The 27,391-nt window shown below is 43.8% G+C and overlaps 1 protein-coding gene across 1 annotated transcript in view; it reads left to right on the top strand.

Moving 5' to 3' along the window:
• The window catches only part of GALNT17 (polypeptide N-acetylgalactosaminyltransferase 17), a 430,081-nt gene that overhangs the window by 144,283 nt on the left and 258,407 nt on the right, over positions 1-27,391 (top strand). Inside the window, exon 2 of the mRNA NM_001192067.3 lies at positions 25,647-25,830. Coding sequence (NP_001178996.2) covers positions 25,647-25,830 — 184 coding nt within the window. The remainder of the gene's footprint in view (positions 1-25,646; positions 25,831-27,391) is intronic.

The raw sequence follows: 27,391 nt of genomic DNA, 5'->3' as shown, positions 1-27,391 counted from the left end.
AGATGAATCAGGGATTCATCTATGTATAGGTGGAACCTGAAGGCTCTGGGATTGGGGGAGGGGGAAATGACAGCATTGGTTCAGGTAATGAATCGATCTCTCTCTTTGCAGCTTGAATGGCCTTGGGGAAATTCCTAATGGTCCTCAATAATGTTGGTGTTAGTCACTCAATTGTGTCTGACTCACTGTGAGCCTATGGACTAGCCCACCAGGCTCCTCTCTCCATGGAATTCTCCGGGCAAGAATACTGGAGTGGGTTGCCATTTCCTTCTCCAGGGCATCTTCCCAACCCAGGGATCGAACATGGCTCTTCCGCACTGCAGGCAGACTCTTTACCTGTTGAGCCACCAGGGAAGCCCAATGATCCTCAATAGGTGTCTGTATATTTTTGGTTACATTCGGTCAATGGATAAAACACTAAACATAGAGAGGGCTTTGATGACATAGGGTTACTTGCATGTTTTTGTTAGAAATACTCCAGAGGCATCATTCTTAGGCTATTTTAAGGTCTGATCAACTGGGAACCACTCAGTTTTCAGGTCTCCCAAGATGCAAATTGCCCGTGTTTGCTTACCTGTGCCAAGGGAATACTTGTGTTTGGAGACCTTTGGTTTGTGCTTCTTTAACCAGTGTTTGTGTTGAAAAATGATGTACTAAATGAGCATCCATTACTTTAAGCTTAGAAATTCAGTATTTTTCTTCTGTGGGTGTTATAGACTGAACTGTGCCCCCCTAAAATTCATATGTTGAAGCTCTAACACAAAGTACCTCAGAATACAGAGCTTCCTTGGTGGCTGAGAAGGTAGAGATTCTGCCTGCAGTACAGGAAACCTAGGTTGGATCCCTGGGTCAGGCTGGGTTGGGAAGATCCGCTGGAGAAGGGAATGGCTACCCACTCCAGTATTCTTCCCTGTAGAATTCCATGGACAGAAGGAGCCTGGCAAGCTACAGTACATGGGGTTGCAAAGAGTCAGACATGACTGAGCAACTATATTTGGAGATAGAGTCTTTACAGAGGTAACTAAGTTAAAATGAGGCCATTAGGATGGTCCTAATCCAACTCAATCTGACTTGTGTCCTTATAAGAAGAGGAGATTAAGACAAAGACATGCAGAGGGAAGATCATATGAGGACACAGGGAGAAGATGGCATCTGCAAACCAAGGCCAGGGGCCTCAGGAAAAGCCAGCCATGGTGGCACTTTGATTGTGAGCTTGTAGACCTCCAGACCTGTGAGAAAGTCAATTTCTGTTGTTGAAGCTCCCCAGTCTGTGTGGTATTTTCAGATGAATACAATGGGGAAACAAACAGAAAAAGAAGTTTGCGATAGAAGTAGATGAAGATATAGATACAAGTATATGGATATTTAAAATTAAATACCTTAATCCCTAACTTCATTATTTTTCTCCTATCAAGCATAATCCGATTTGGCAAAAAAAGCTTTGAGCACATTTTAATTTTGCTGGTTTCTTTAAGATAGGTTTATTTATCTATTTTTTCACACTCCCAGTCCCAGGATTAGTCAATTAGTAGATGCAAATATAAAATTTTATGTATTAGCAAAACTTGACCGACTTCTTTCTTCTTGGGGTGACTCTCCTTAAGTTGTAGATCAAATCCAGTTCCAGGCTAAAGTACCACAATTTCTCTTTTCTCTTCCTGGCTGACCCACTGCAAGAATGCATTTTTCTTTTCTTTAGTATGGCAGACTCTGTCCTGGAAATCCACAGGAGGAGTGACATTGTTAGCAGTTGTTCCTAAAATCTGGCCCTATCCTTTTTTTTTTTTTTTTTTTGCAGAGATGTGTCTCTGACCTGCCTTTGAAGAGTAAAATCGTCACCTGTGCTCTTCACAGTGCCAGGTTTTTGGTGGATGTCCGGAAGTCAGCCAGGGCAGGGCCTCTTTCGGATATTGTCCTCACAGCTCCATGGGGGTCAGTGGTCATGGACACTCCAGGCTGGTTATCTGGCGTCATGGGTTTTGACCATGGAGCTGGAGAGTTTCAGTGTTTCAGCTAACATTCAGATTTTGGGAGCGATGGATTTAGACGACTGGCCATTTGATCCAGCTATCCCACTCCTATTATAGAAATATATGAAAGAACTGGAAGTAGGATCTCAGAGAGATATTTGCATTAACATAGCGCTTTATTCATAGCAGCGTTAGTCACCGTAGCCCAAAGGTGGAAGCAACCCAAATGTCCATGTAGGGATGAAGACCATTTCCCTGACATTCTGCCACTTCTTTTTTTAAAATTTAAATTCAGGTTCCCTAGAAAGCCACTGGCTGTTACAAACAGGAGAGCGTCTTGACTTAATTTACATTAAAATTTTTTAAAATTGTGGTTACAATATGCATAAAGTATATGTAACATAAAATTTACCACCTTAATCATTTTAATTGTGCATTCACATAGGTGTTAAGTACCTTCACATTGTTATGCAAGCAATCACCAGAGCTCTTTCATCTTCCTAAACTGATTCCCTGAAGGAAGAAATGGCAACCCATTCCAGGATTCCTGCCTGGGACAGCGGAGCCTGGTGGGCTACAGTCCGTGAACTCACAAAAGAGTCCGACACGACCTAGTGACTAAACAACGACAATCTGTGTATCTCTATCTATGTCTATATCTGTGGGTGTATGCTCAGTCACTTCAGTTGTGTCTGACTCTTTTCGACCCCACAACTCTAGTCTGCTAGGCTCCTTTGTCCATGGGATTCTCCATGCAAGAATACTGGATCAGGTTGCCATTTCCTATTCCAGAGCATCTTCCCAACCCAGGAACCGAACTCACGTCTCCTGCTGTCTCTATCTCTGTATCTATCTAAAAGTGGAATTGCTGGGTCATATGGTAATTCTGTGTTTAGCTTTTCTGAGGAACGGCCATACTGTTTTCCACAGCAGCTGCACCATTTTACATTCCCACCAACAGGGTATACAAGGTTCCAGTTACTCCATGTCCTCGACAATACTTGCTATATTCTGTTTTTCCAGCACAGCCACCCTGCTGGGCGTGAGGTTGTATGTCGCGGTGGTTTCTGCCACGATTTCAAGGGCCTGATGTGTGTGTATTACATCTTCAGATGTCTTAGTCTGCAGAGACAGTAAGACCCAGTTCCTGCCACAAGGGACAACTCTCATGGTCTGTTGAAGAACAGAGGCAGCTAGATAGAATATTGTAACACAGCATGACAAGTGTTGTGATGGGGACAAGTCTTAAGAGAACACAGAGTGGATGCAACAAGGAAGACTTCCCAGAGGTGGGGGTACTTCTTTTTAAATTTAATTTATTTCTGTCTGTACTGGTCTTCATTGCTGCACATGGGCTGTCTCTGCGGCAAACAGGGGCCACTGTCTAGCTGCGGTGCGATACCACGGTTCTCATCATGGTAGCTTCTCTTATTAACGGAGCACAGGCTCTAGGGCACGTGGGCTCAGTCGTTGTGGCACACAGGCTTAGCTGCCCCTCGGCATGTGGAATCTCCCCAGACCAGGGATCGATCTGGTGTCCCCTTCATTGGCAGGCAGATTCTTATCCACGGGACTACCAGGAAAACGTTCAGGGGTACGTCTTAAAGCGTTCTCTAAAGCCTACTTTGGAACAAGGACCTGAAAAAATGAGAAACTAAACTCAAACTCTAAGTGATTGATGGATTTGGGTTAGAGCCATATTTTTTTTTTTTTTTTGAGGCATTTTTCCTCTCTGTCTGTGTGTCTCTCTGGCTCTGAAATGTTGTAAAGGTCACTTAATTGGGATACTTTACAGTTTTTGGTTATCAGAAAGAAGCCAAACTGAGATCGCTGGGGCTGGTAAGTAGGTGGGGGATACTCACGGAGCCTGACCCAGGTGAGGTATGTTTGGTATTTCATCCATTCTGGGGACGTTTGAAGGTTCTGGGCCCTTGGGAGTCTGTCACATGGAGGGAGGTGCTGTGACAAGATATGGAGAGAGAAACAAAGCATATAGAGGCTGCTATTTAAGAATAGTGCTATTCTTATTGTGGTGACTCACACTTGTCAAACCTTTGAGGCTCTCTGCAGAGGAAGAAAGCGTTGGATTGCAGCTTGGAGGTGGGCAGTGTTGCTCCCGGTCCTAGGGTGGAGGCTGTGTATGATCTCACCCATGTTTCTGCCCGGGTGGCACTAGTGGTAAAGGACCCGCCTGCCAACACAGGAGACAAAAGAGATGCAGGTCCAGTTCCCGGGTTGGAGAGAACCCCTGGAGGAGGGCATGGCAACCCACTCCAGTATTCTTGCCTGGAGAAGCCCATGGACAGAGGAGCCTGGCAGACTGAAGTCCATGGGGTCACTCAGAGCCCGACACGACTGAAGTGACTTAGCATGCACGCACTGCATTTTGTAAATGAGGAATCTGACTTCCAGGGTGGTGGAGTGATTTCCCAGGGCAGCACAGCTCATCTATGTAGAGGTGCGAGGGGGAAGCAGTGGGAGAACCTTCCCTGGACGCATTCTGATTCTTGAGATGGGCTAAGAAGTAGCTGGAACATTCAGTTTAAAGGTTGAGCATGGATGTGCTCAGCGGTCACTGAATGGGAGAAGCAGAAGAGGCTTTAGCCAAGTAGAATCTTGGTGATCGCTGAGAGAGAGCATCAGTCAAGAGTACCACTCTCCTTCCCACACCACCTGTCCTGTCCCTCTGTCTGCTTCCACCAGATCCTCTCATCATCACCTGTGTACCCGGATAGAAATCTTGATGTTAACTCCTGCTTCAACATTACTGGTGATAAAAAGTCCTGGAAAATTTAGCGGAGTTGTCTGTGATCATGTATTGGTTTTCTACGGCTGCTGTAACAAAATCCATAGACTAGGTGGCTAAAAGCAGTGGTCCCCAATCTTTTTGTCACCACGGACCTGTTTCCTGGAAGACAGTTTTTCCATGTACCCATGGGGGGATGGATTCAACATGATTCAAGTGCATTACATTCATTGTACAATTTTTTTTTTTTTACATTAGCTTCCTCCTTGGATCATTAGGCATTAGATTCCAGAGGTCAGGGACCCCTGGCTTAAAGAACAGAAATGTATCGTGTCACAGATGGGAAGCTGGAAGTCTGAGATTAAGGTGTGGGCAGGGTTGGCTTCTCCTGAGGCCTCTCTCCTGACTTGCCCACAGCCGCCCTCTTCACATCCGCATTCTCTGTGCACCCGCCTCTGGTGTCTCTTTCTCTCCTTAAAGGACACCAGTCAGATTGCATTAGGGCCCATCTTCACAGCTTCATTTATTTAACTTAATCACCTCTTTGGAGCCCTTCTCTCCAAATGCAAATACCTTCTGAGGTCCTGGGAATTGGGACTTCGACATAAAACAGCAGGTACAGGGCATGCTACCTGTTCTCTTAGCATAGCATCCACCTCACCTGTTGCACTTTACTTAACTGAAACGATATACTTGTATAATTAGGGCCTTTCCTGGTAGCTCAGCTGGTAAAGAATCTGCCTGCGATGCAGGAGACCCCAGTTCAATTCCTGGGTCAGGAAGACCCACTGGAGAAGGGATAGGCTACACACTCCAGTATTCTTGGACTTCCCTGGTGGCTCAGCTGGTAAAGAATCGGCCTGCAATGTGGGAGACCTGGGTTTGATCCCTGAGTTGGGAAGATCCCCTGGAAAATGGAATGGCTACCCACTCCAGTATTCTGGCCTGGAGAATTCCATGGACTGGATAGTCCATGGGGTCGCAAAGAGTCGGACACGACTGAGTGACTTTCACTCCCTTGTGTAATTAGTTGCTTAATATTCATCTGCCCCTTTAGGCTGGGCTTGCCTGGTGGCTGAGTTATAAAGAATCTGCCTGCAATGCAGGAGACTCGGCTTCAATCCCTGGGTCAGGAAGAAATGGCTAACCCTCTCCAGTATTCTTGTCTGGGAAATCCCATGGCCAGAGGAACCTGGTGGGCTACAGTCCATGGGGTCACAAAAGAGCTAGACACTACTTAGCAACTAAACAACAAACAAACCTTTAGGCTGTAAGAGGCATGAGACAAAATTGTGTCTGTTTTACTTGTGGCTAAAGCTCTAGGTTTGGAGCATAATAGATGCTCAATAAACCTATATTGGTTGAAGGCAGGAATGAATCTTTTCCTCTGTTCCACTTCCTGTACCCTTTCACATGTCTCCTCCACCTACCCACAGCTCCCTTCCTACCTCTGCTTATTAGTGGGACACATGTTGGCCATGCTTGTTGAACATGGCAGGTAAGGGCTTCCCCAAAGAAAGATTGATAAAATCTCAACTCAAGAAACCATGCTAGGGAATACTGCAGACTTTTCCACTTGTTGAAGTCAGGCTATCATTTCTTACCATCCTTGAATATTATGACCATGAATACATTATTCTAAGCCTATATGGATCTCTCAGTTCTCTGAATCATCCTAAAAATTATTTTCAGGGAGTCTGTATTTTGACCACTGAAGGAAGCCATGTGGATGCATCTCAGTTTCCTGTCCATACTGTAGCTTCCAGGAGAGCAAGGCTATATCTCAGTATGCTTTTTCCTTCCAGGTACCCAGGTGGCACTAGAGCTAAAGAACCCACCTGCCAGTGTAGGAGACGTAGGAGACACAGGTTCAATCCCTGGGCCAGGAAGATCCCCTGGAGGAGAAAATGGCAACCCACTCCAGTATTCTTGCCTGGAGAATCCCATGGGCAGAGGAACCTGATGGACTACAGTCCATAGCGTCACAAAGAGATGGACACAACTGAAGTGACTTAGCACACACGCACCCATCTGAGTGCCTGGAATGACTTTTTTTCAGGAAGTTGACATTGGAGAGGTTAGATGAGAAAAGATAGTGATGGAGGAGTAAAGATCCTTCCACGGCTTGGCCAACTGTCAAGGGCAACGAGGATCTATGGTGCTTGTTTCTCTTTAGGATAGAAGAACGATAAGAATGAAAGCAGTCTCAGGGGGGAAAAAAACTTCCATGTATCAGGTGAATACTCTGCAAAGGAGACTTTTTGACCTTAAAATCTGGTGAACTATAGCTCAGTCAAAGCTAATGAGGGGAGAGAGCGAGCTAGTCTGGGGAGAAAATGCAGATTGACTCAGAGTTTCTTTCTCCGAGGGCAATTTGCATGACAATGATTACATATTAGGTTGGAGGCTCTTTGGCTTTCTTCCAGAGCAACTATTGTGGATGCGGAGCCCCTTTAGAAACCTGGTTTTAAAAGGAAATTAAATGTGAAGGGTTGCATTGCTGTCGCTGTTAGCCTTGGGAAGGGATTAGAGGGGATGCTTTGTCATGCGAAATGTCGGGAAAATTCATGAGGAGATGCGCAGGTTGTCTACTTGATAAAAAATCTTACCCCCCTAATGGATTTTGAAAAAGGTAATTTAATTTTAGCTCATGATTAGCTATCATAGGCAGGGGCGAGGCGGGTAATGCCCTTCATCTTTCTGGGGACTGTGAGTTTTTCTACCTTTATAAAATAAAATGCAACTGAAATACAATTTTTGTCTGTAGTTTATGACTCTGCAGACAGTGGAATGGGAAAGTTTATAGTCATTATTCCTGAAGAATAGAAAACTGTGTGTGAGAGATCATGACACAAAACAGCTTCTAATTTATTTGGCAAGAGTAACTTCTTAGGCTGGCTGCCCTGGTGGCTAAGTGGTAATGAATCCACCTGCAGTGCAGGAGATGCAGGAGACATGGGTTCGATCCCTGGGTTGGGAAGATCCCCTGGATTCTATGGCCTGGGGAGCCTGGCGGGCTGCGGTCCATAATGTCACAAGAGTTGGACACAACTGAGCGGCACAGCAACTTATTAGGCAGGAGAAAGTTAGAGAACTATGCAGAGGAAAGGAAGCAGAAGGAGATTTTAGGTGGGTGATGTACAGATAGATGGAGAAATAGGTGGATAGGGAGATGGAGCGTTGGAGCTTGATCTGTGTGTCCCAGGAGTGAAAGAAGCAAAGACTTTTGCTGTGTTAGTCTCAGGCAACTGGGTTAGGGCCCAGAGAGGCTGCTCTGGGCTTGATGATCATAAAACTTTACTGTGAGCACAAGAAAGTTGAGGAAAGAGGAATAGAGTCCTTACTACTAGGTTGGCCAAAATGTTCGTTTAGTTTTCCATAGCATCTTACCAAAAAAAAAAAAAAAAACCAAAGAAACTTTTTTACCAGCCTAGTTTTTTTGTGTTTTTTTGGGTGTAGATTCTCTTTTTATTATTTTATTTTTCTATTATTTTTAAAGATATAATTCACATGCCTTAAATTCACCCTTTTAAAATATACAAATCACCACTCGCTAATTCTAGGATGTTTTCATCAGCCCCCCCACCCCACCCCCACCAAACAAACTTCATAACCATTAGCAACTCGTGTTCCACCTTGCCCCTGCTGCTGCAGCCGCTGCTGCTAAGTCGCTTCAGTTGTGTCCGACTCTGTGCGACCCCATAGACGGCAGCCCACCAGGCTCCCCCGTCCCTGGGATTCTCCAGGCAAGAACACTGGAATGGGTTGCCATTTCCTTCTCCAAAGCATGAAAGTGAAAAGTGAAAGTGAAGTGGCTCAGTCGTATCCGACTCTTAGCGACCCCATGGACTGCAGCCCACCAGGCTCCCCCGTCCCTGGGATTCTCCAGGCAAGAACACTGGAGTGGGTTACCATTTCCTTCTCCAGTGCATGAAAGTGAAAAGTGAAAGTGAAGTCGCTCGTTTTTCTTTCTCTATGCTTTTGCCTATTTGGGACATTTCATATAATGCAGCCATACAATATATTTGATTTTCTGACTTCTTTAACGTGGCATATTGTTTTCACGGTTTATCCATGTAATAGTGTGTATCAATACTACATTCCTTTCTTTCTTTTTTTTTTTTTAACTTAACACCTTTAATGGTCCAAATATTCAGGGAAATACAAAATAAGTATCTATGTTCTTAAGGAATTATATCTGCAAGGAACACACTGGAAAACTCAATTATTTGGGCAAAATGATGGGTAGGAGGCAAGAAATACACGTTGAATTTCTGTTGCTGATGAGGTCTTATCCCCAAAGTCTTCTCTATGAAGTGGGAATAATATTACCTGTCTCGTCCTTTTTAAAAGCTCTATTTTGTTGAGGTATAATTGACATGTGACATTATATTAGTGTCAGGTGTACAGCATAGTGATTCCCTCTATGTATATCATTGTGCAATGATCATTCTTTTTTATGGCTAAAAAACATTCCCTTTTATGGATGCACCACATTTTCTCTATTCAGTTGGTGACGGATATGTGAGCTGTTTCTTCTTTGGGACTGTTGTGAATAATGCCGCTATGAACATTTGTGTGCAAGTGCTCATGGGTGAAATGTTTTTATTTCTCTAGAGTGTACATCTAGCAGTGGGGTGGCTGGGTCATATGGTAACTCTGTGTTAACCTTTGAGGAACTGTTCAACTGTTTTCAAAAAGACCCACATGATGGTACTTTGCAACCAGTGATGTACAAGAACGTCCTTTACTGTTCAAGCCCCTGCTGTCTGCCAAGCGCTATGCTATCCTCTTGGTGTGTCTGTCAAATGAGCTTATAGTCTTTATTCCTTCTTTACAGGATAAGAAATGGAGGCTCTGAGTGTTCAAGAGAGAGAGAGACTGACTTCCCTGGTGGTCCAGTGGTTAAGACTCCACACTTCCAATGTAGGGGGCGTGGGTTCCATCCAGAAACTGAGATCCCACGTGACATGCCATGGCCAAAAAACAAAAGACAGAGAAAAAGAGAGATCACTGAGTTATTGTTATATGACCACATGTGGGGTCTCCCCTAGGACTGCACCCCAAAATCCTGCCCCAGGACTTGGTGGAGGTTACTTGAAGCCAGCCCCATATCAAGTAACGCAGTCAACCAGCCTTGGGCAGAGGTACTGCGTCCAGCTCAGCAGCGGCAGGGTCTCTGCCGAGTAACTAGCCTTTCTGCTGTTCCCTGCGGCTGGAGCCAGGGCAGAAAGCAAGGGAAGCCGACAGCCTCACAGGCCATCTGGGGCCCAGGAGGATGCTGTGGATCAGAACCAGAGCGAGGACAGAATGGGCTGGACTGGTTGCTGACTGTGGTCCCTGGAGCTCCACTAGGTGGGGGCCGCTGGACGTTCTCAAGGCTCACCACCCGTACACAGTATATGTCTCAGGCCACACCCACCTACACCTGCCTTAGATTAGAAACCCAAATAGTATTGATCCATGGTTTCGTTTTGTCATTTCTCAGTTATCATTCTCCCCATTCTTGACTTTTGGCTCTGTTATTGTTATTTTTGCCAAATGGAGGAATATAAAGAAATATATCCCAAGTGAAAGCGCTCTTCCAGCCCAAGGCTAATGAGCACCATCTTACCTGGCTGCCTCCTCTGCAGGGAGGAAAGGCTGGTGATGCCACACACACCTGGGCAGGTGTTGCCTCACATCTCCCAAAAGCTCTGGTGCTGGCTTGGGGTTAACAAGTCCTTGATTTGCTGGGGAGAGTGGACCAGATGCCAGAAACAAGAGCAATGGAAACACTCCTTCCTTCTCCATTCATGGCAGCCCTTTGGAAATGAACACTGGCATTTCAGTGTTGGGGCCTATCAGAATAGACATGTTCTGTAGGTCATTATTCCCTCCAAGGCTTCTAGGTCTTCCCAAGCCAAGAGCAATACACACAGGGTATTTTTCATAGGTTGTTTTCCTCAAACTCTGGCTCTAAAGGTTCTTTCCTAAGAGATAGAGAGTAGCTGGGGCTTGGAAGTGTATGTGTTTTCTTTTGATCTCTTCTTGCCTCTTTCATCTTTCTTTAGTGAAACCTGCAAACCATGCTGCTATTCACCTGCATAAACCTGCAGCCTCTAAGCTGAGCCGGGCAGGTCTCCTACCCACCACGAGAGATAGGTGTCTGTTTCTCTGTGGAATGCTCACATCTACTCAGACTGTTCTTCTCATCTGAGAACTCTAGCCAGGGAAGAAGCATAGTCATATGGAACCAGGGAGGAGCAGGAGAGGTGAATTGGACAACAGTGAAGACGGAGAAATCCATCCTGGTCAGAGGATGTCTTGAGCTCGAGGGATCACGGTGGCATGGACAGCTCTGGAGCTCTGGGGAATTGGCCTTTCCTGTGTGTTCACAGGCAGAATTAAGACTAAGAGGTGGAAGATATCACCATGAGGCTGATGTTGACTATTCAGAGAACATAGAAATGAGCCCCTGGAGGAGGCTGTTTGGAGGGCTCACCAATGAGTTTGTACCTCTGGAGGTTTTTAGAATGAGGCTGGACATCCATCTGGCTGGACTCCACATCAATGTGGAGGATGTATATTGCATTAAGAAAAGGACCAGAGTGGCCCTGCACGATCCTGAGAGTTCAGTTTTTAATTCATCAATTCTCCAAGAAGCTGGATTTTACCATGTGCACTTCTAGTGAATGTGTCCTAAGCTAGTGTTTACGTTACTATACCTAGGCCCACCAAGATCATGAAGAATTTTGCCTCTTACTTCCCTTCTTCTCGTTTCTGGGGTTTGAATCAGAGATGTCGCAATTTTCCACCAGGAGCCACACAACTGCTCTAAGAAAATCTGTTGATTTCCGGATACGGTCATGTTACTCCATGGTCCTTCTTATTGATGGGGGTGCTTTCTTTCTGTGTCCTCATTCTGGTATGTATGTTTTCACACTGGAGCTGCAGGGAGAGGAGCTTGAAATTTGAGAGCTCCAAGGGGCCCAGACACCCTTCAGTCACGTCCCTGTTTTACATGCGTGTGCTTTGCGGCAGAGATTTGTCTAAGGCCATCAGTGACAGGGGCAGAGATGGCCCTAGGGTCTACAGACCCACATCCCACATGTGCTGACCTTTATTTTTCCTTGCTGTCAGGGTAATTGTTTTTCTGTCATGATCCCTAGAATAGAAGCAGCACATTTCTTTGCTCTGTTTAACAGCAGACTCCTTGGAAGAGTCTGGACCTCCAAGTCTGCCTGTACCTCCTGCTTTCATTTCTTCACCTCTTGTTCTCTCCTGGACCTACTTTGGGCTTTGGTTCTCTGAAACTGGTTCTGCAAAATTCACTGATGCCTCGGTATTATCCAGTCCAAGGGTCGCTTCTCAGACCCCATCATTTCTAGGGGTTCTCTCTACATTCCTCTTGGTTTTCCTTTCTTGGCCCTTCTTCTGGTCCTCAGGATTCAGGCTTCCTTTTTTTCCCCTGTGTTTCTGTGTTGCCTTGGTGACTCCTCAAGGACTGTGTCTTTAAATTCCATTTAGATACTGGTGAATCCCAATTTTCTGTCTGCAGACCTGACCTCATCATATCAGATGCTTGATGTTTCCATTTGGATGTCTCATAGGCATCACAGATTGGCTGTATCCCACCCAGACTCTCGATTCTGTGTCATACCACTTCGTACCCAAATCTTTTTCTCCCTGTTTCTCCATCTTACTTGGTGGCACCAATATCCAACAATCTTCGTTAATCAGGCCAGAAATGTGAAAGGGAGCTATTCTTCAAGCTTTTCTTTCTCTTGTGTGTTTTCAGATAAATTGAAGTTTGGCTGGGCTTGGTTCTAAGCTACACATTGGATCCAGCTACCCCATGTGTCTCTTCCCTTCCTTGGACCAGTGGGCCACCCAAAGCATGTTATTATGATGATACCGAGTTGAGGAGACCAAGACCAACGGTGGAAGCACATTTCAAGCCTCTACTGATGTCACAGCCACTGGTCCCTTTTTGGCCTAAGCAAGTCTTGTGATCAAGCTTAGAGTTAAGGGTGGGGAAGTACGTTCTGCCCAGCCAGATGGTCAGGCTTAATGTTAATGAGGTGGGATGGGTACTTCTCCCAGGGGTGTGGAGGGCAGAGAGTCTATATTTGTTGAACAAAAGTCCAAGGTACTACCTTGGGGATGTGCTTAAAGGAGAGGAGAAAAAAATTCCCTTATAAGTAAATGGAATCTTGCCATAGGGTCTTTTTGTGAGAAACTGGATGTGTGTTTTTTAAACTTGTGGTGCTTCTGAATAGCATAGGCATCTTATTTTAAAGTTGAGAGTGGGTATCTTATTTTAAAGTTCGAATAGTTTATTAGGAATGGTGGTGGTGGTGATGGTGGTAAGGTGATTGTGACAGTAGTGATGGGGGTGATGGTGGGGTGTGTGTGTGTGTATGTTCAAAGATAGTGATACTGATCATTTTGGTGGGTGAAGGAAGTAGTGACATTTTCCTAGGGTGGTTCATTCTTGTCTGTCTTACTCTTCCTTATCGTTTCCTGAATTCATAATTTACTTTCTCTGATATGAACACAGTGTCATGTGGATCTGTTTTAAAATTATATGCTTTTTGCAGAATTTGGTGAAGGTTAGTGTTGCTAACGGAGAAGGCAACGCAACCCACTCCAGTACTCTTGCCTGGAAAATCCCACGGGCGGAGGAGCCTGGTAGGCTGCAGTCCATGGGGTCGCACTGAGTTGGACACGACTGAGGCGACTTAGCAGCAGCAGCGGTGTTGCTAATGTTCACTGCCCTCTCTCTCTTCTTTAACCCCCTCACTAGGAATAAAATCCTAGGTGGGCTCGGGGCATGAGAAGGGAGGAGAGGAATTTCCTCTGAAAGCCATCAGACCCGACAGGTGTTGAGCAAATGTGGCAGGTGGCCTGGTCTGCAGAGTCTTGTGTGCATTTGACGCCAGCAGATTTCTTAGGTTGTGGCAGAGGGCTTTCTTCAATTCAGCAGGTTTCCTAAGCAGCCCTGGGTCAGCTTTATTTTCCTTTTGTGTAGTTTTGTAAGTGATGTGCGGCTAAGTGACACAGTTAACCTGCGAAGCCAGGGTCTTTCATCCATCTGCTCTGAGCAATACTGACAATTGCCAAACTTTTCTTTATTTTGTTAGAAATACTCTTTTCACTTCCACACTCAGGCAGATGCATCAGCCAGAGCCTGGGCCAGGCCAAAGACATTTATTTATCACCTCCACACACAGGGGGTTGTTTATGCCAATGTTTGCTTGGCATTGAGAGTGGGATTCAGGACTTTTTGATCCTTTTCATCACAGTGGCATGAAATCTGAGAGTGCATTTCATTAAGGCATGCTTGGCAGCCTGGTATACAGAAACCCAGGATCTGTATCCACCCCTGGCTACTTTAAGTGACCTAAAGAACATTCTTCATCCTCATTGGGCCTCCCTTCTCCTATATGCTGACTGTGGATGGGGCTATTCTTAGGCTCAAATTAAATGATCTTTGTAGAAAGATTCCAGGAAGTCTAAAGTTCATAATACGTGTAAGACATGCCATTTTGAATAAAACTGCAGTTTGAAAATTTATAGACAGTTTGTTCCAAAAGGACTTCAAGCAAATAACAGTGATTCATATCTCTTGGAACTGTAAAGGCTGCATGAGCAGTTTGGATAATGGGCAGGAATGTACTTCCAGGATTCTGACTCCGGGGGTGGGGAGCACATGTCGAGAGACTTTATTAGTCATCGCTTTGTCTTCTAGGACAGAATCCAGCAGTGGATGGCCATCTGTTATGGAATTAAAGTGTGTGTTCCCCCCACCCCTCCGGTTCATATGTTGTGACCCTAACCCCCAATGTGATGATGTTAGGAGGTGGAGACTTTTGGAATTAAATAGGGTTAGATGAGATCATGGTTAGATAGCATCACTGACTCAGTGGACATGAACTTAAGAAAACTATAGGAGATGGTGGAGACAAGGAAGCCTGGCGTGCTGCAGTCCATGGGGTCGCAAAGAGTCAGACACGACTTAGAAACTGTACAATGACAATGAACAGGATGAGATCATGGGTTGGGTCCCCTGATGGAATTAATACCCTTATAAGAAGAAGAAAGGACACGATTTGCTCCTTCTCTGTCATGTGAGGACACGACAAGAAAGTGGCTGTCTGCAGGCCCTCACCAAGGACCCAACATGCTGGCACCTTAATGTTGAACTTCCCAGCCTCTGGAATTCTGATAAATGTCTGTTATTTAAACTAGTGGTCCTCAGTCTTTTTGGCACCAGGGACCAGCTTCATGGGAGACATTTTTTCCATGGACCTGGTTGGGGGGATGATTTCAGGATGATTCAAGTACATTACATTTATCACGCACTCTATTTCTATTATTATTACACCAGCTCCACCTTGGATTGTCAGGCATTAGATCCCAGAGGTTTAAGACCCCTAATTTAAGCCACTTAGTCTTTAGTATTTTGTTATAGTAGCCCAAGGAGACTAAGTATCAGGGAAGTTTTGAAAACATGGTTGTATAAAGGTGGTTGAAGGAATGTATATGTTTAGTCTGGACAAAAATGAATACAGGTCATGATAATGCCTTGAAATATTTGAAAATTATATGGAAGTGTAATTATTGCATGATAGGTGTAGAAGAGAGAAGTAGGACCATTGAATAGAAGAAGCCAAGCTACACATTTCTTAAAAATTCAATTGATTTCAACCAGAAAATAAACAAAACAAAAACAATTCACCTATTTTTTCTACCCCCTACCTTCTGCCTCTGACAACCACCAGTCAGTTCTCTGCATCAGTGAGCTTGAAAGTACGTGTGCATTTGTAGATTTCAGTCTACGGCCACACCACCCTGAATACACTTGATTTCCATCTGTAGATTTCATGTATGATAGAGATCATATGGTATTTGTCTTTCTCTGTCTGACTTATTTCGTTTAGCATAATGCCCTCAAGGTCCCTTCATGTTGTTGTAAGTTGCAAGATTTCATTCTTTTTTTATGGCTGACTAATACCCCATTATCCTGGAGAAGGGCATGGCAAACCACTCCAGTATTCTTGCCTGGAAAATTTCATGGGCAGAGGAGACTGGCAGGCTATAGTCCATGGGGTCACACAGAGTCGGACACGACTGAAGTGACTTAGCGTGCATGCAATACCCCATTATGTGTGTATATTGTATATATACCACGGCTTCTTTATCCATTCTTCCATTGATGGACACTTAGGCTGTTTCCATATCTTGGCTATTGGAAATAATGCTGCAATGAACAGGATGGTGCAGTTAGCTTTTCAAGGTATTGTTTTCATTTTCTTCAGATAGATACCCAGATATGGAATCGCCAAATCATATGGTAGCTCTATTTTTAATTTTTTTGTGGAATCTCTGTACTGTTTTCTGTAGTGGCTGCACCAATTTACATTCCCACCAGCAGTGAACATGAGTTCCTTTTTCTCGACACCATTGCCAGCAGATGTTATTTCTAGTCTTCTTGATATGAGCCATTGTAACAGGTGTGAGATGACCTCTCATTGTGGTTTTGATTTGCATTTCCCTGATGACAAATGATGTAGGCCACCTTTTCATGTACAGTAAGTCCCCTACATACAAACCTTCAAGTTGTGAACTTTCAGAGATGCGACTGTGCATTCCATCAATGCCAGGTGTGAGTGAAATTGCAGCTTGCCTTCCATTTCCTGTTACTGACAATCCTTCAGCTTTACCATCTCTCACCCCCCTTCCTCCTCCAGTCAGTAACCCTTCATGCTTGTTCACTCAATGCCAGCCCCTGTATGCCAGCTGTTGCACTACCATACTTTTCAAGGTACTGTACTATAAGATTGAAAGTGAAAGTGAAGTCGCTCAGTCGTGTCTGACTCTTTGCGACCCTATGGACTGTAGCCCACCAGGCTCCTCCATCCATGGAATTTTCTAGGCAAGAGTACTGGAGTGGGTTGCCATTTCCTTCTCCAGGGGATCTTCCCAACCCAGGGATCAAACCTGGGTCTCCTGCATTTCGGGCAGATGCTTTACCATCTGAGCCACCAGGGGATCCCATAAGATTTAAAATGTGTCCTTTATTTTTTGTGTTTGCTTTTTAATGTACTACTTGTATGAAAAGTATTATAAACCTATTACAGTACAGTACTATACAACTGATTGTGTTAGTTGGATACCTAGGCTAACTTTGCTGGACTGACAAAACGCGCTTTCAGAACAGAATTGGTTTGTGTGTAGGGGACTTAACGGTATTTGTCTTAGAGGATGATTTATTCAGTTCTCTTCCATCAGGAAGCAACTGGTGTAACTGAACTCCTAAGCCTTCACTGAAGATATTAAGACTAACATAACCTTTGGACATCATGTCTGGGAAGCTCTGAGCATACAGGACAGAAAATGTCAAAATCAGCATAATAATGCAGATGTCAACAGATGTCAAGATCATCATACTAGTATATGAACTGGGGAATCAATAATGATTTGACATGAGTCCATGAAGCAGTGTTTACCCATTTCTGACATGTCTCCAGGAGATTTCTGTATCAACACTAGAACCTGGTCATGTATTTGGGCAGCCCAGCTTATCCTGCACTTACTCATTTATTCACTTGCTTTTTGCTTATCTGTCCATTCATTCATGTGTACAGCATACATGAGGTTCATGTATGTGCCAGGCTATCTGTAAGACACAGCGATGTCTTCCTGTTCACAGGAAGCCTGTGTCCTTGTAAGTGAATAGCCGAGGACACCTGTAACAGGACGGGAGTAAGAGTGTGGTTGAGATTTCTTACCAAGGAGCGGCATCTGATTTTCTGGGCTGGGTAGTTCTCTGCAAGGGTTTGCAGGGTTGTATAGAATAACGAGGGTGACTGCCACAGGCACTGAGGGGCAGTGGCTGTGTAGAAGCCTCAGAAGAGGGTGGGACAGCTAAAAGGAAGCAGCAGAGAAGGAAGTGGAATCTGAGGCTGGGCAGGGAATCAGCTAGTGAGTGACTTTGTATATTACATGAGAATTTTTGGAATTTTCCCCCCATAGGCAGCAGGAATGCACTAATGAATTTTAAGCAAGCAGTGGTCAGTTGTGTATGTTAGAAAGCTCACTTTGCAAGACACGGGGTTATGTGTTGACTGCAGTAACTCAAGGAAGAGATGACATGCCTTTGAATCTGGTTGGTGACGAAAGGGATGCAGGGAAGGAACAGAGTCCCAAGATAAGGGAGGGAGTGCACTGGTGATTCAGTGGTTAGATTTCTCCTTCCAGTGTCAGGCTGTGAGTTCGATCCCTGGTTGGGAGCTGGGACCCACATGCCTCGTAGCCAAAATACCAAGGCACAGAACCCACGTGCCTTGTAGCCAAAATACCAAGGCAGAGAACAGAAGCAGTGTTATGGCAAATTCAATAAAAACTTTAAAAATTATTTACATCAAAAAAATCTTAAAGAAAAAACCGCCACAGACAAACAAAAAATAAACCAAAGATAGGTGAAAACTAGCACCAGGGGTAATTTGAGAAATGAATTTGAAATATTATAGTTAGATAGATAGATATAGCAGACATTTATATAGTTAGCATGTATGTTTAACATTAATAGTACATATATATAATAATTAAAGTGCTTAGTATAATGCTTTGTGTCTAATGAAAATTTGTCTGTAAAACTAACAGTTGTATACAAAAATGGTGCTTGCACTCTCTTTTGTCAGTATTTCTAGATAAGCTTTTCTGTTCCATTGATCTGCCTGTCATTTCTTGTTTCATTATCTCACTGTCCTTTTAAAAATTAATTTTCATTGCAATGTATTTGATTTACAATGATGTAATTAGTTTCAGGTATTCGGTAAAGTGAATCAGTTATAATGTACCTGTATCCACTGTTTCTTAGATTCCTTTTCCATATAGGTAATGACAAGTATTGAGTAGAGTTCCAGGTGCCATACAGTAGGTCGTTATTAATTACCTGTTTTATATATAGAAGTGTGTATGGTGGCTCAGCTGGGCAGAATTTGCCTGCAATGAGGGAGACCTGGGTTTGATCCCTGGCTTGAGCAGATCCCCTGGAGAAGGGAACAGTTACCCACTCCAGTATTCTGGAGTGGAGAATTCCATGAACTGTATAGTCTATGGGGTCACAAAAAGTTGGACATGACCGAGCGACTTTCACAATATGTCAATCCCAATCTCCCAGTTTATTCCTCCCTGCATCTTCCTGCTTGGTAACCATAAGTTTATTTTCTACATCTAGGACTCTATTTCTGTTTTGTAAATAAATTCATTGTACCAGTTTTTCAGATGCCACATATGAGTGATAACATGTATTTGTCTCTCTCCATTTAACGTCACTGAGTATAATCTCTGAGTTCATCCATGTTACTGCAAGTGGCATTTCTTTTTATGACCAAGTAATATTTCATTACACATGCACACATGTGTATACATTATCTTAGTTATTAGTGCTTTTCAATAATTAAATAATAAATTTAATACTTTAATCTGCATACATTTATCAAGTATCCCGTCTGTCTCTGTGGTCACGTTGGCTTCCTCGAGCCACGAGTGGTCCCCTCACTCTCCCAAGAGTACATGGAATCCCAAGAATAAATCTGGAATTATTGCTCACTACTATGGCTTATGGCTGCAACGTCCTGATCTGTCTGTATGTTTTATCAGTTTTTCAAATGCTTTAGCGTCATGTGAAATCTCCCTGGGACTCTGTGACCTTCAGGAGGCATTAGGGCCTCTGTCAAGACCCCAGAACACATGCTTGCCCACTGGAAGAAGGCCACGCAACGTGCTAGGCTCTTTGGCTGTGTGTGTGTGTGTGTGTGTGTGTGTGTGTGTGTGTGTGTGTGGTTTCCCTGACACTAGGCTGCCGCTGCCAGGATGAAGAGGAGCTTTATGAGTTGACAAGGCACCAGATTGCATTGTGTTTTCATCTCTGTCCTGGAGTTTGTGTGTCTGTTGTGAGTCCTGATTTCTGAAAGAATAATGCTGGTTACAGTTTAAACTGTAAGCCTGGAGAAAATGATGGCCTTGGTTATGTGGAGGGAGGTGGGGAGGCAGCTGGGAGTGGATTTACAACCTGGGTTCTTTACTTTTCGCTGCCACTATGGAGCCTTTGCAGCTTGGGCCAGTCGAAGACAGAAGTGAGCAGAGTGATTTACTCTTGCTGGAGGGTTATCAAATTACCAAGCCGGGGCACCTCGGGATTTCTGGGCTCCGTGTGAGATGGATGAAGCCGCTCCCTCATCCACATGAAGTATCCTGCAGAAATTTGGTGTTGATTGCACTAGAAAGGAATTTCTAAAATTCCAAAAGTGGAGGTTATTTTTATTAATGTTTGGAAAATTGGATGGCTATTTGAGAGAGAGAGAGACAGTTTAGAGCCTTACCTCTCTGCCTCTATGTAATATTTCCTCCTAGTCACCACATCACTTGAATTATTATTGCTTGATTTCTTAACTTAATATTGGATAGGGCACCCCCCTTTCATTTTTCTTTTTAAACAAAATGGCCCAGTGTTATCAGCTCTGTGTTCTTCTCGGTTAATTTTAGAACCTTTTGTTCTGTTTCAGAAAAAGATTCTATTTGGAATTACATTAGATCCATATAATAAAAAGAAGTAATGGCATCTTTGTAACATTCCATCTTCTAAGTAAAAATACATCTCTCTCTCTGCTGTTCATGTGTGTTTTATTTCATCCATTTAATGAAATTTCATAGTTTTCCTCCTATTGTTTAAAGTTCTAAGTGCATTGTAATATTTGTTGCTTCTACAAATAGAATTCTTTACATTTTAGATTCTGGTTGGTTACAGCCAGAAAACAAAATGCTGCCCTGGAAGTTCTTATGTCACTGGCATGGCCATCGCCAAGGTCACCAGGGCCCTTTTCTCTGCCAAACCAAATGGCCTTTTCCAGGCTTGATTTCCCTGTGACATTCATCAGTGTGAACTCTCTTTTTCTTTATGAATATAAATGTACTATAATATGTAGTCTTAATCCCTCTTCTCTTCTCCTAGTAGATGTCTTTTTTTTTCTGTGTATTTAATTTTCTTTCTGACATCACTTTATAATAGATGGCTCCAATTTCAGTCTCCAGATCTCATTTCTACTCATCCATATGCTCAACCATTTGGGGTTTTTTTGTTTTTTTTGGACTTTTTGTTGTGTTGTTCTTAATTGTTGCATTCAAACTATAGTTGCAGCATGTGGGATCTAGTTCCCTAACCAGGAACTGAGCCCAGGCCCCCTGTATTGGAAGCACAGAATCTTAGCCACTGGACCACCAGGAAAGTCCCTCTTAAGAACTTTCTACAGGTCAGGCACTAGGGTGACCACATGCCTGCCCTTAAAGAGAGTATCTAGTTGTGGTACCACGGGAGAAGCCTTCTGTGGGTGTGAGTAAGGTGCTCTATCTGTCAATATCCCAGCCAGAAACAAGTGGCACACCCAGAAGGGCTGGCTGAAGAGATTTTAGCAAAACATTTACAAAGATTTGGGGAGAGTTAAGGGAAATCAGCAAAGCATGGCCAGTCATGGTGTATGACTCCAGGGCTAGCAACAGAAGAGGAAGCAGTTGCCATGCCAACGCCTGAAGGGTCTGGAAGAGAGCATGGTTAACAGACCACGGGATTGGCTCTAGCCCTAGGCTAACTGTCAGAGATGCCTGTCTGCACATGACTGTGCCACAGAAGAGCGCAGTCTCCACCAAACCACATCTGGTTGGGAGGGAACTGGGGGCCAAACACCCCAACCTCTCTCTCTTCTCGACCATCAGTCTTCTCAAGGTAGCTCCTGGTGGTTAAGCCCAACCCAAAGCCAGAAGTGTAAGGGAACCCTTGATACTGTCTATATAGGTCTTATCTTCTAGGGCATGAAGCAGAGAAACAGGGTGGAGAGAAACACGAAGAATATTCAGTAAAGGTGCTAGGGGATGGGTGACCTCAATTTGTTCTTCTTTCTTCCTCACCTTCAACTTCTTGCCAATACCGTCCCTTGGCTATGCAGTCTTCGGCTACAGTAACTCAGGAGGCAGCACCTAAGGGACAAGAAGGCAATGCCAAGTCCTCTCTAATCTGGTCCCAAGAAGCCATCCCATTCTCTTCCCTCGTTTCCCTCTTTCTTCTTTTTGTCAATTGCGGCTTCTATGCCTACAAGGTCACATCCATCTGCTGTGGCTACAGTTGCTTCCGGCCAAAAAGCACAAGGCACTTTCGGAAAAGAAAGTTCCTTGGGTGCATGGAGTCATCCCAACTTGCCCTGGTGGCATCTCTTCCCAGTTAAGTAAAGACCAACCTGAGTCTTGTTGATGAACTTGAACTTGTATTTGTTGTTGCCAACCATTTCCGGGGCCTGCTAAGTAAGCACATTAAAATGCCAGTGAACATTTTTGCCGCTTTGTTGAACCTTTCTGGCAGATTCAATTGGGGGGAAAATGGGAGCACATGGACCACAAAATATATAATTTGTAGTTGTCACATTGCACTCTGGAGAATGATCTTTTTTTGAGACTGCTACGTGGGAGCCTTTCATAATGGAAGAAATAATGCCTCAGAAAGGGGAAAAAAAGTCTCACTGGGAGGTTTCATTCCCTAAGTGTCCTTGGTAGGATTAGCCTGCATTCCTAGTCTTAATTCCTATGCCCTTTTGTAATAAATTCCCTCCCTGGCTCCTCTGCCTGCATTGGAAAGGCTGCCTATGGGAGGGTGCTGGGCAAACACAGCTGAAATACATTGTATCTTTTGAGGTGGCATTTAATGACTGGGGAATGGAAGATATCTATTTAGACTGGACAAAAGAGATACTGTATAGCCAAAGAGAGAAAAACGAGTCCACAGATGAAATAAGCAGAAGAACCTGATGTTTTCCATGAAAGCTGTTGAGTTACATTGGAGGCCAATTCTGTCCCATTGGCCAGCCTCCCTCCTTGACCCTTGGGTTCCATGCTGGCCAGAAATCCACAGAGGACTGAGGTTGTGGCTTTTAAGAAAAGGTGGCAGATATTGGACAAGGAAAGGGAAACCCAGGATGAGTGAGTGAAAGTGCACGAAACAAGAAGAAAAACCCACAGAGTATCGTCTCTTTTTCATCTTTTAAAATTATGTCATATTCTATACATCATATATATTGGGCTTCCCAGGTGAATTTAGTGGTAAAGAACCTGTCTGTCTGCCATTGCTGTAGACATAAGAGAAGTGGATTTGATCCCTGGGTTGGGATGATCCCGTGGAGGAGGGCATGGCAACCCACTCCAGTATTGTTGCCTGGAGAATTCCATGGACAGAGGAGCCCGGTGGGGTATAGTCCATGGGGCCGCAAAGAGTCGGACATGACTGAGCAGCTAACGCAACAAGGCTCGTGTAAGAGTTCTGACCACATTTAAGGTAGGTAAGCTGAGCTATGATGTTCAGTAGGTTAGATGTTTTAAATGCATTTTTGACCTAGGATATTTTCAATTTATGGTAGATTTATCAGGAGGTAACTCTTTTGTAAATTGAGGAAGATCTGTATTTCATTTTTATTGCTAAATATTATCACATTGTCTGAATATACCACATCTTGTTTTATTCATTTGTCAGGTGATAGACACTTAGCTAGTATGAATAATGCTTCTCTGAACACTTGTGTACAAGTTTTTGTGTAGGCATATCTTTCCATTTTTCTTGGGTATATACCTAAAAATGGAATTGCTGGGTCATATGGTACAACTATACTTCGCATTTTGAAGAACTTCCAAACTGTTTTACAAAGTAAGTGCACCATTTTACATTCCCACTAGCAATGTCCTTTCATGGGTGATTTAAAAATCCAACACAGGTGTCTGTCCTTGACATTTGAAGAGTTTTTGTAGATTTTGGAGCACAGCAAAGGTGATGTTATTGGAATGGTTGGTGCACAATGATGTGGAATGAGAGGTTAAAGACCAGGAAGCAGAAAGTGTTGGAGTAATCCAGTTCTCAGTTGATGGTTCATCTGTTTGGATGGTGACAGGCAGAAAAGATGTCAGGGTTCCTGAGGAACACAGTGGACAGTGGAAAGGATTCTTAGGTAGAAAAATGATGTTCACTTGAGATCAACCCCGAGGTGCCTGCTTAAGCTTTGCTTTTTGATTTTGTTTCACAGAAAATAAATTTTCAGTTTCAGAGGAGTGAGAAAGAGACTACAGGTCTTTCCATTATGGGGTGGTGAGCCGTCATGTGACCAGAGCAGACTAACTGGTCTTTAAGTGGCTTGGGAATGCTTTCCTGGAAGGTCAGCATCCTCCTAGGCTCTGTGGGCTGCCCATCATGAAAGCTGAGGATGCGGTTGACATCTCTGGTCCATGGTCTTCCTACCAGTGGCAGCAGTGGGACTTTTGTGGACAAAGTGTGTGTGTGTGTGTGTGTGTGTGTGCGCGCGCGCGCGCACACACGTGCATGTGAGCACACCTAAGGGTGGACAGAGTAGCTTGAACATTTGAAACAGTGAAAGAGAATAAGAGCCCTTCACAACAAAAGTTTTCAAGCCAAGAAATAAAACCTCCCGTAACTGTAGGATTTAAAAATTACCCATCAAGCTGTTTATCGTATAAATGGAACAATCGGTATAAAGCTGCCACCATCCCCGGAACCTGCAATTGCTCAGTGAAGCTTGTTACAGAGGCCTCCTACTCTGCTTGGCACGGTTATCACCCTTATGGGCTTTTCTTCTCTGTGATTTATTCTCAAACACTTTTGTATTTCCTTTTGCCATTTAGATGAGATTTAAATAAAACCATTAGGTATAGAATGGTGTCAGACGGTTACACACTTTAAACTCATGATAAAATCAATCAGTATATTATTCTCTGTTCAAATGAAGCAAAAACACCTGCTGTCTGGCAGTTCCTTATTACTGGCTGTTCTTATTCTGCATTGTTACCGGGCATCTCCTGGAGTATCTAGCCTTGTGGTAATTGCTCATGAAGAGAGGAGGTTGGGCAGGATGACAGGCCCTGTTCTGCCCATTTTTGGTCCACATGTGCCTGCTTTTGGCAGTCTCTCCCTTTTATAGACCCCATCCTGGTACCCGATCCACCCTAGCTCCCCAAAAGACGGAGAGGTTCTTCCTGAGCGTGACCAGCCTTAACCCCACACCTCAGAGTTCCTTTGGTGGTGTTGTTCAGTTGCTCAGTCATGTCAGACTCTTTGCAACCCCATGAACTATAGCACACCAGGCTTCCCTCTCCTTCAGTATCTCCTGGAGCTTGCTCAAACTCATGTCCATTGAGTCAGTGATGTCATCCAACCTTCTCATCCTCTCTTACCCCCTTCTTCTCCTGCCCTCAATCTTTCCAATGAGTCAGCTCTTTGCATCAGGTGGCCCAAGTATCGGAGCTTTACCTTCAGCATCTGTCCTTTCAGTGAATATTCAGGGTTGATTTCCTTTAGGATTGACTGGTTTGAGCTCCTTGCTGTCCAGGAGTCTTCTCCACCATCACAGTTCGAAAGTGTTGATGCTTTGGTTTTCAGTCTTCTTTATGGTCCAGCTCTCATATCCGTACATGACTACTGGAAAAACCATAGCTTTGTCTATACGGACCTTTGTCATGCTTTGACCTTCCTCTTAATCTAATTTTTAATTGTTTTTTAGTCTATTCAATTTTTACAGTATTGGTTCTGTTTTTTGGTGTTTTTTTTTTTTTTTTTTGCCCCAAGGCACATGGGATCTTAGGTCCATGACCAGGGATCAAACCCTCGTCCCCTGCAATGGACGGTGAAGTCTTGACCCGTGGTCACCAGGGAAGTCCCCTTCCTCTCAGTTTAAATGTGCTCAGGGCGTATTCCCAATATTGATAAGTTGATGACATAATCTTTTCTGTGACGGGTAATGTTAAAATTTCCACTTAAGCTGTATTTTAGCCTGAATAACATATCCTGGTATGGTGGTTTTCAACTAATTCTTTTTTTCCCCTCTCTCTTTTTCTAGGTTTATCCAAATCCCTTGGGCTCATTGAAGGTTATGGTGGGCGGGGCAAAGGAGGCCTTCCTGCCACCCTTTCCCCTGCTGAAGAAGAGAAAGCCAAGGGACCCCATGAGAAATATGGCTACAATTCCTACCTCAGTGAAAAAATTTCACTGGATCGTTCCATTCCGGATTATCGTCCCACCAAGTAAGTTCTGATTCGGTCGCTCAGAGGAGTTGGCTTTATAGTGTAAATGCGTGTCTATGACATTATCTCCTGCTGTTTGTAACTAGTGGAGAAGCTTTTATCTCATGAGTCTCCTCCGTAATGAATAAATGAGGCTTCCCAGGTGGCTCAGCGGTAATGAATCTGCCTGCCAATGCAGGAGATGTAGGTACCATCTCTGGGTTGGGAAAATCCCTTGGAGAAAGAAATGGCAACCCCGTCCAGTATCTTACCTGGAAATGCTATGGACAGAGGAGCCTGGCGGGCTAAAGTCCATGGAGTCACAAAGAGTCGGCCACGACTAAGTGCATATACATGCAAACAAAATCAGTAAATAGTGCTATTGATTATGAAAATAAAGATAAGTAAATTTTTTAAATTTTAATACAAATAGTACAGAAACATAATCCAAAAAGTTTTTCAGTGAAAAAAAAAACCATGACCTCATGACCTAGAGGCAGTGACTGGTAAAATCTTAGCATCTTGTCCTTGAGCCTGTTTTTCTATGCAGATTATATTTCTTGTATCCTTTTTTCATGCAACATTATTTCACAAGCATTTTCTGGTGTTATTAGTTATGATCATTGTTTCTATTGTTGTAAATTAAGGTTTTTTTCTAATTTTCTTTATTGTAAATAACACCGAGCAATATCTCCCCTCTCAAGTCTTTATGTACGTTGATTTGATATTTATTTTCATTTAAAAAATTTCATTTTTATTGTTTTTGGCTGTGCTGGGTCTCCATTACTGCTCTTGGACTTTCTCTGGTTGCAGCCAGCGGGCCTGCTCTTCACTGCGGTACTCAGGCTTCTCATTCTGGTGGCTTCTCTTGTTGTGGAGCAAGGGCTCTCGGCGCCTGGGCTTCAGTAGTTGTGACACATGGGCTTAGTTGCTGGGCAACACGTGGGGTTTTCCCGGACCAGGGATGGAACCTGTGTCGCCTGCATTGGCAGATGGACTCTTACCCACTGCGCCATCAGGGAAGTCCAGACATTTGCTTTCTTAATCCACACTTCTAATGGTATAATCCTTAGATCACATTGTGGAAATACTTTTGGATACACAGAGAGATGTTTTCCTCCAGAAACTTTATAGCAGTTTCTGCTGCTATTAGAATTTTACCTGACCCTTCCCAAACTAGCATGTCAATACTGCTTTTCCTAGCTGGTAGGTGAGAAAGTACATCCTATGATTGTTTCAACGTGTAATTTTTGTGTGAGATTCTTACCTTTGAAACAGTTTTTTTGCCTCTTGGTTGGTTTATGAGAGGTCTTTGTTCTGTTCTCTCAGATTTAAGAATTGCTTGTTTTCTCCTTGGGAAAGAGAGAAGAGAGATTGGTGGGAAAATCACGATGCTGGGGGAAATAATCCCATTTTCTAGTCAGTAGTCCTCCTTGGCTTCTTAAACAGATGCTTCATCTTCTGTTAGATTTGTGGTATCTCTCTTTTTTCATTTAGAGTGTGCCCTTGCTTAGACTAGATTATTTCTTTTTCAAATGGATTTTGTACAAATCAGTTAAGTATCCTGGTTACTGAGAAAAAT

The sequence above is a fragment of the Bos taurus genome, chromosome 25 (genome assembly GCF_002263795.3).
Source record: "Bos taurus isolate L1 Dominette 01449 registration number 42190680 breed Hereford chromosome 25, ARS-UCD2.0, whole genome shotgun sequence".
Lineage (NCBI taxonomy): Eukaryota > Metazoa > Chordata > Mammalia > Artiodactyla > Bovidae > Bos > Bos taurus.
The sequence above is the reverse complement of the archived record's forward strand: the minus strand, read 5'-3'. Positions and strand labels throughout refer to the sequence as shown.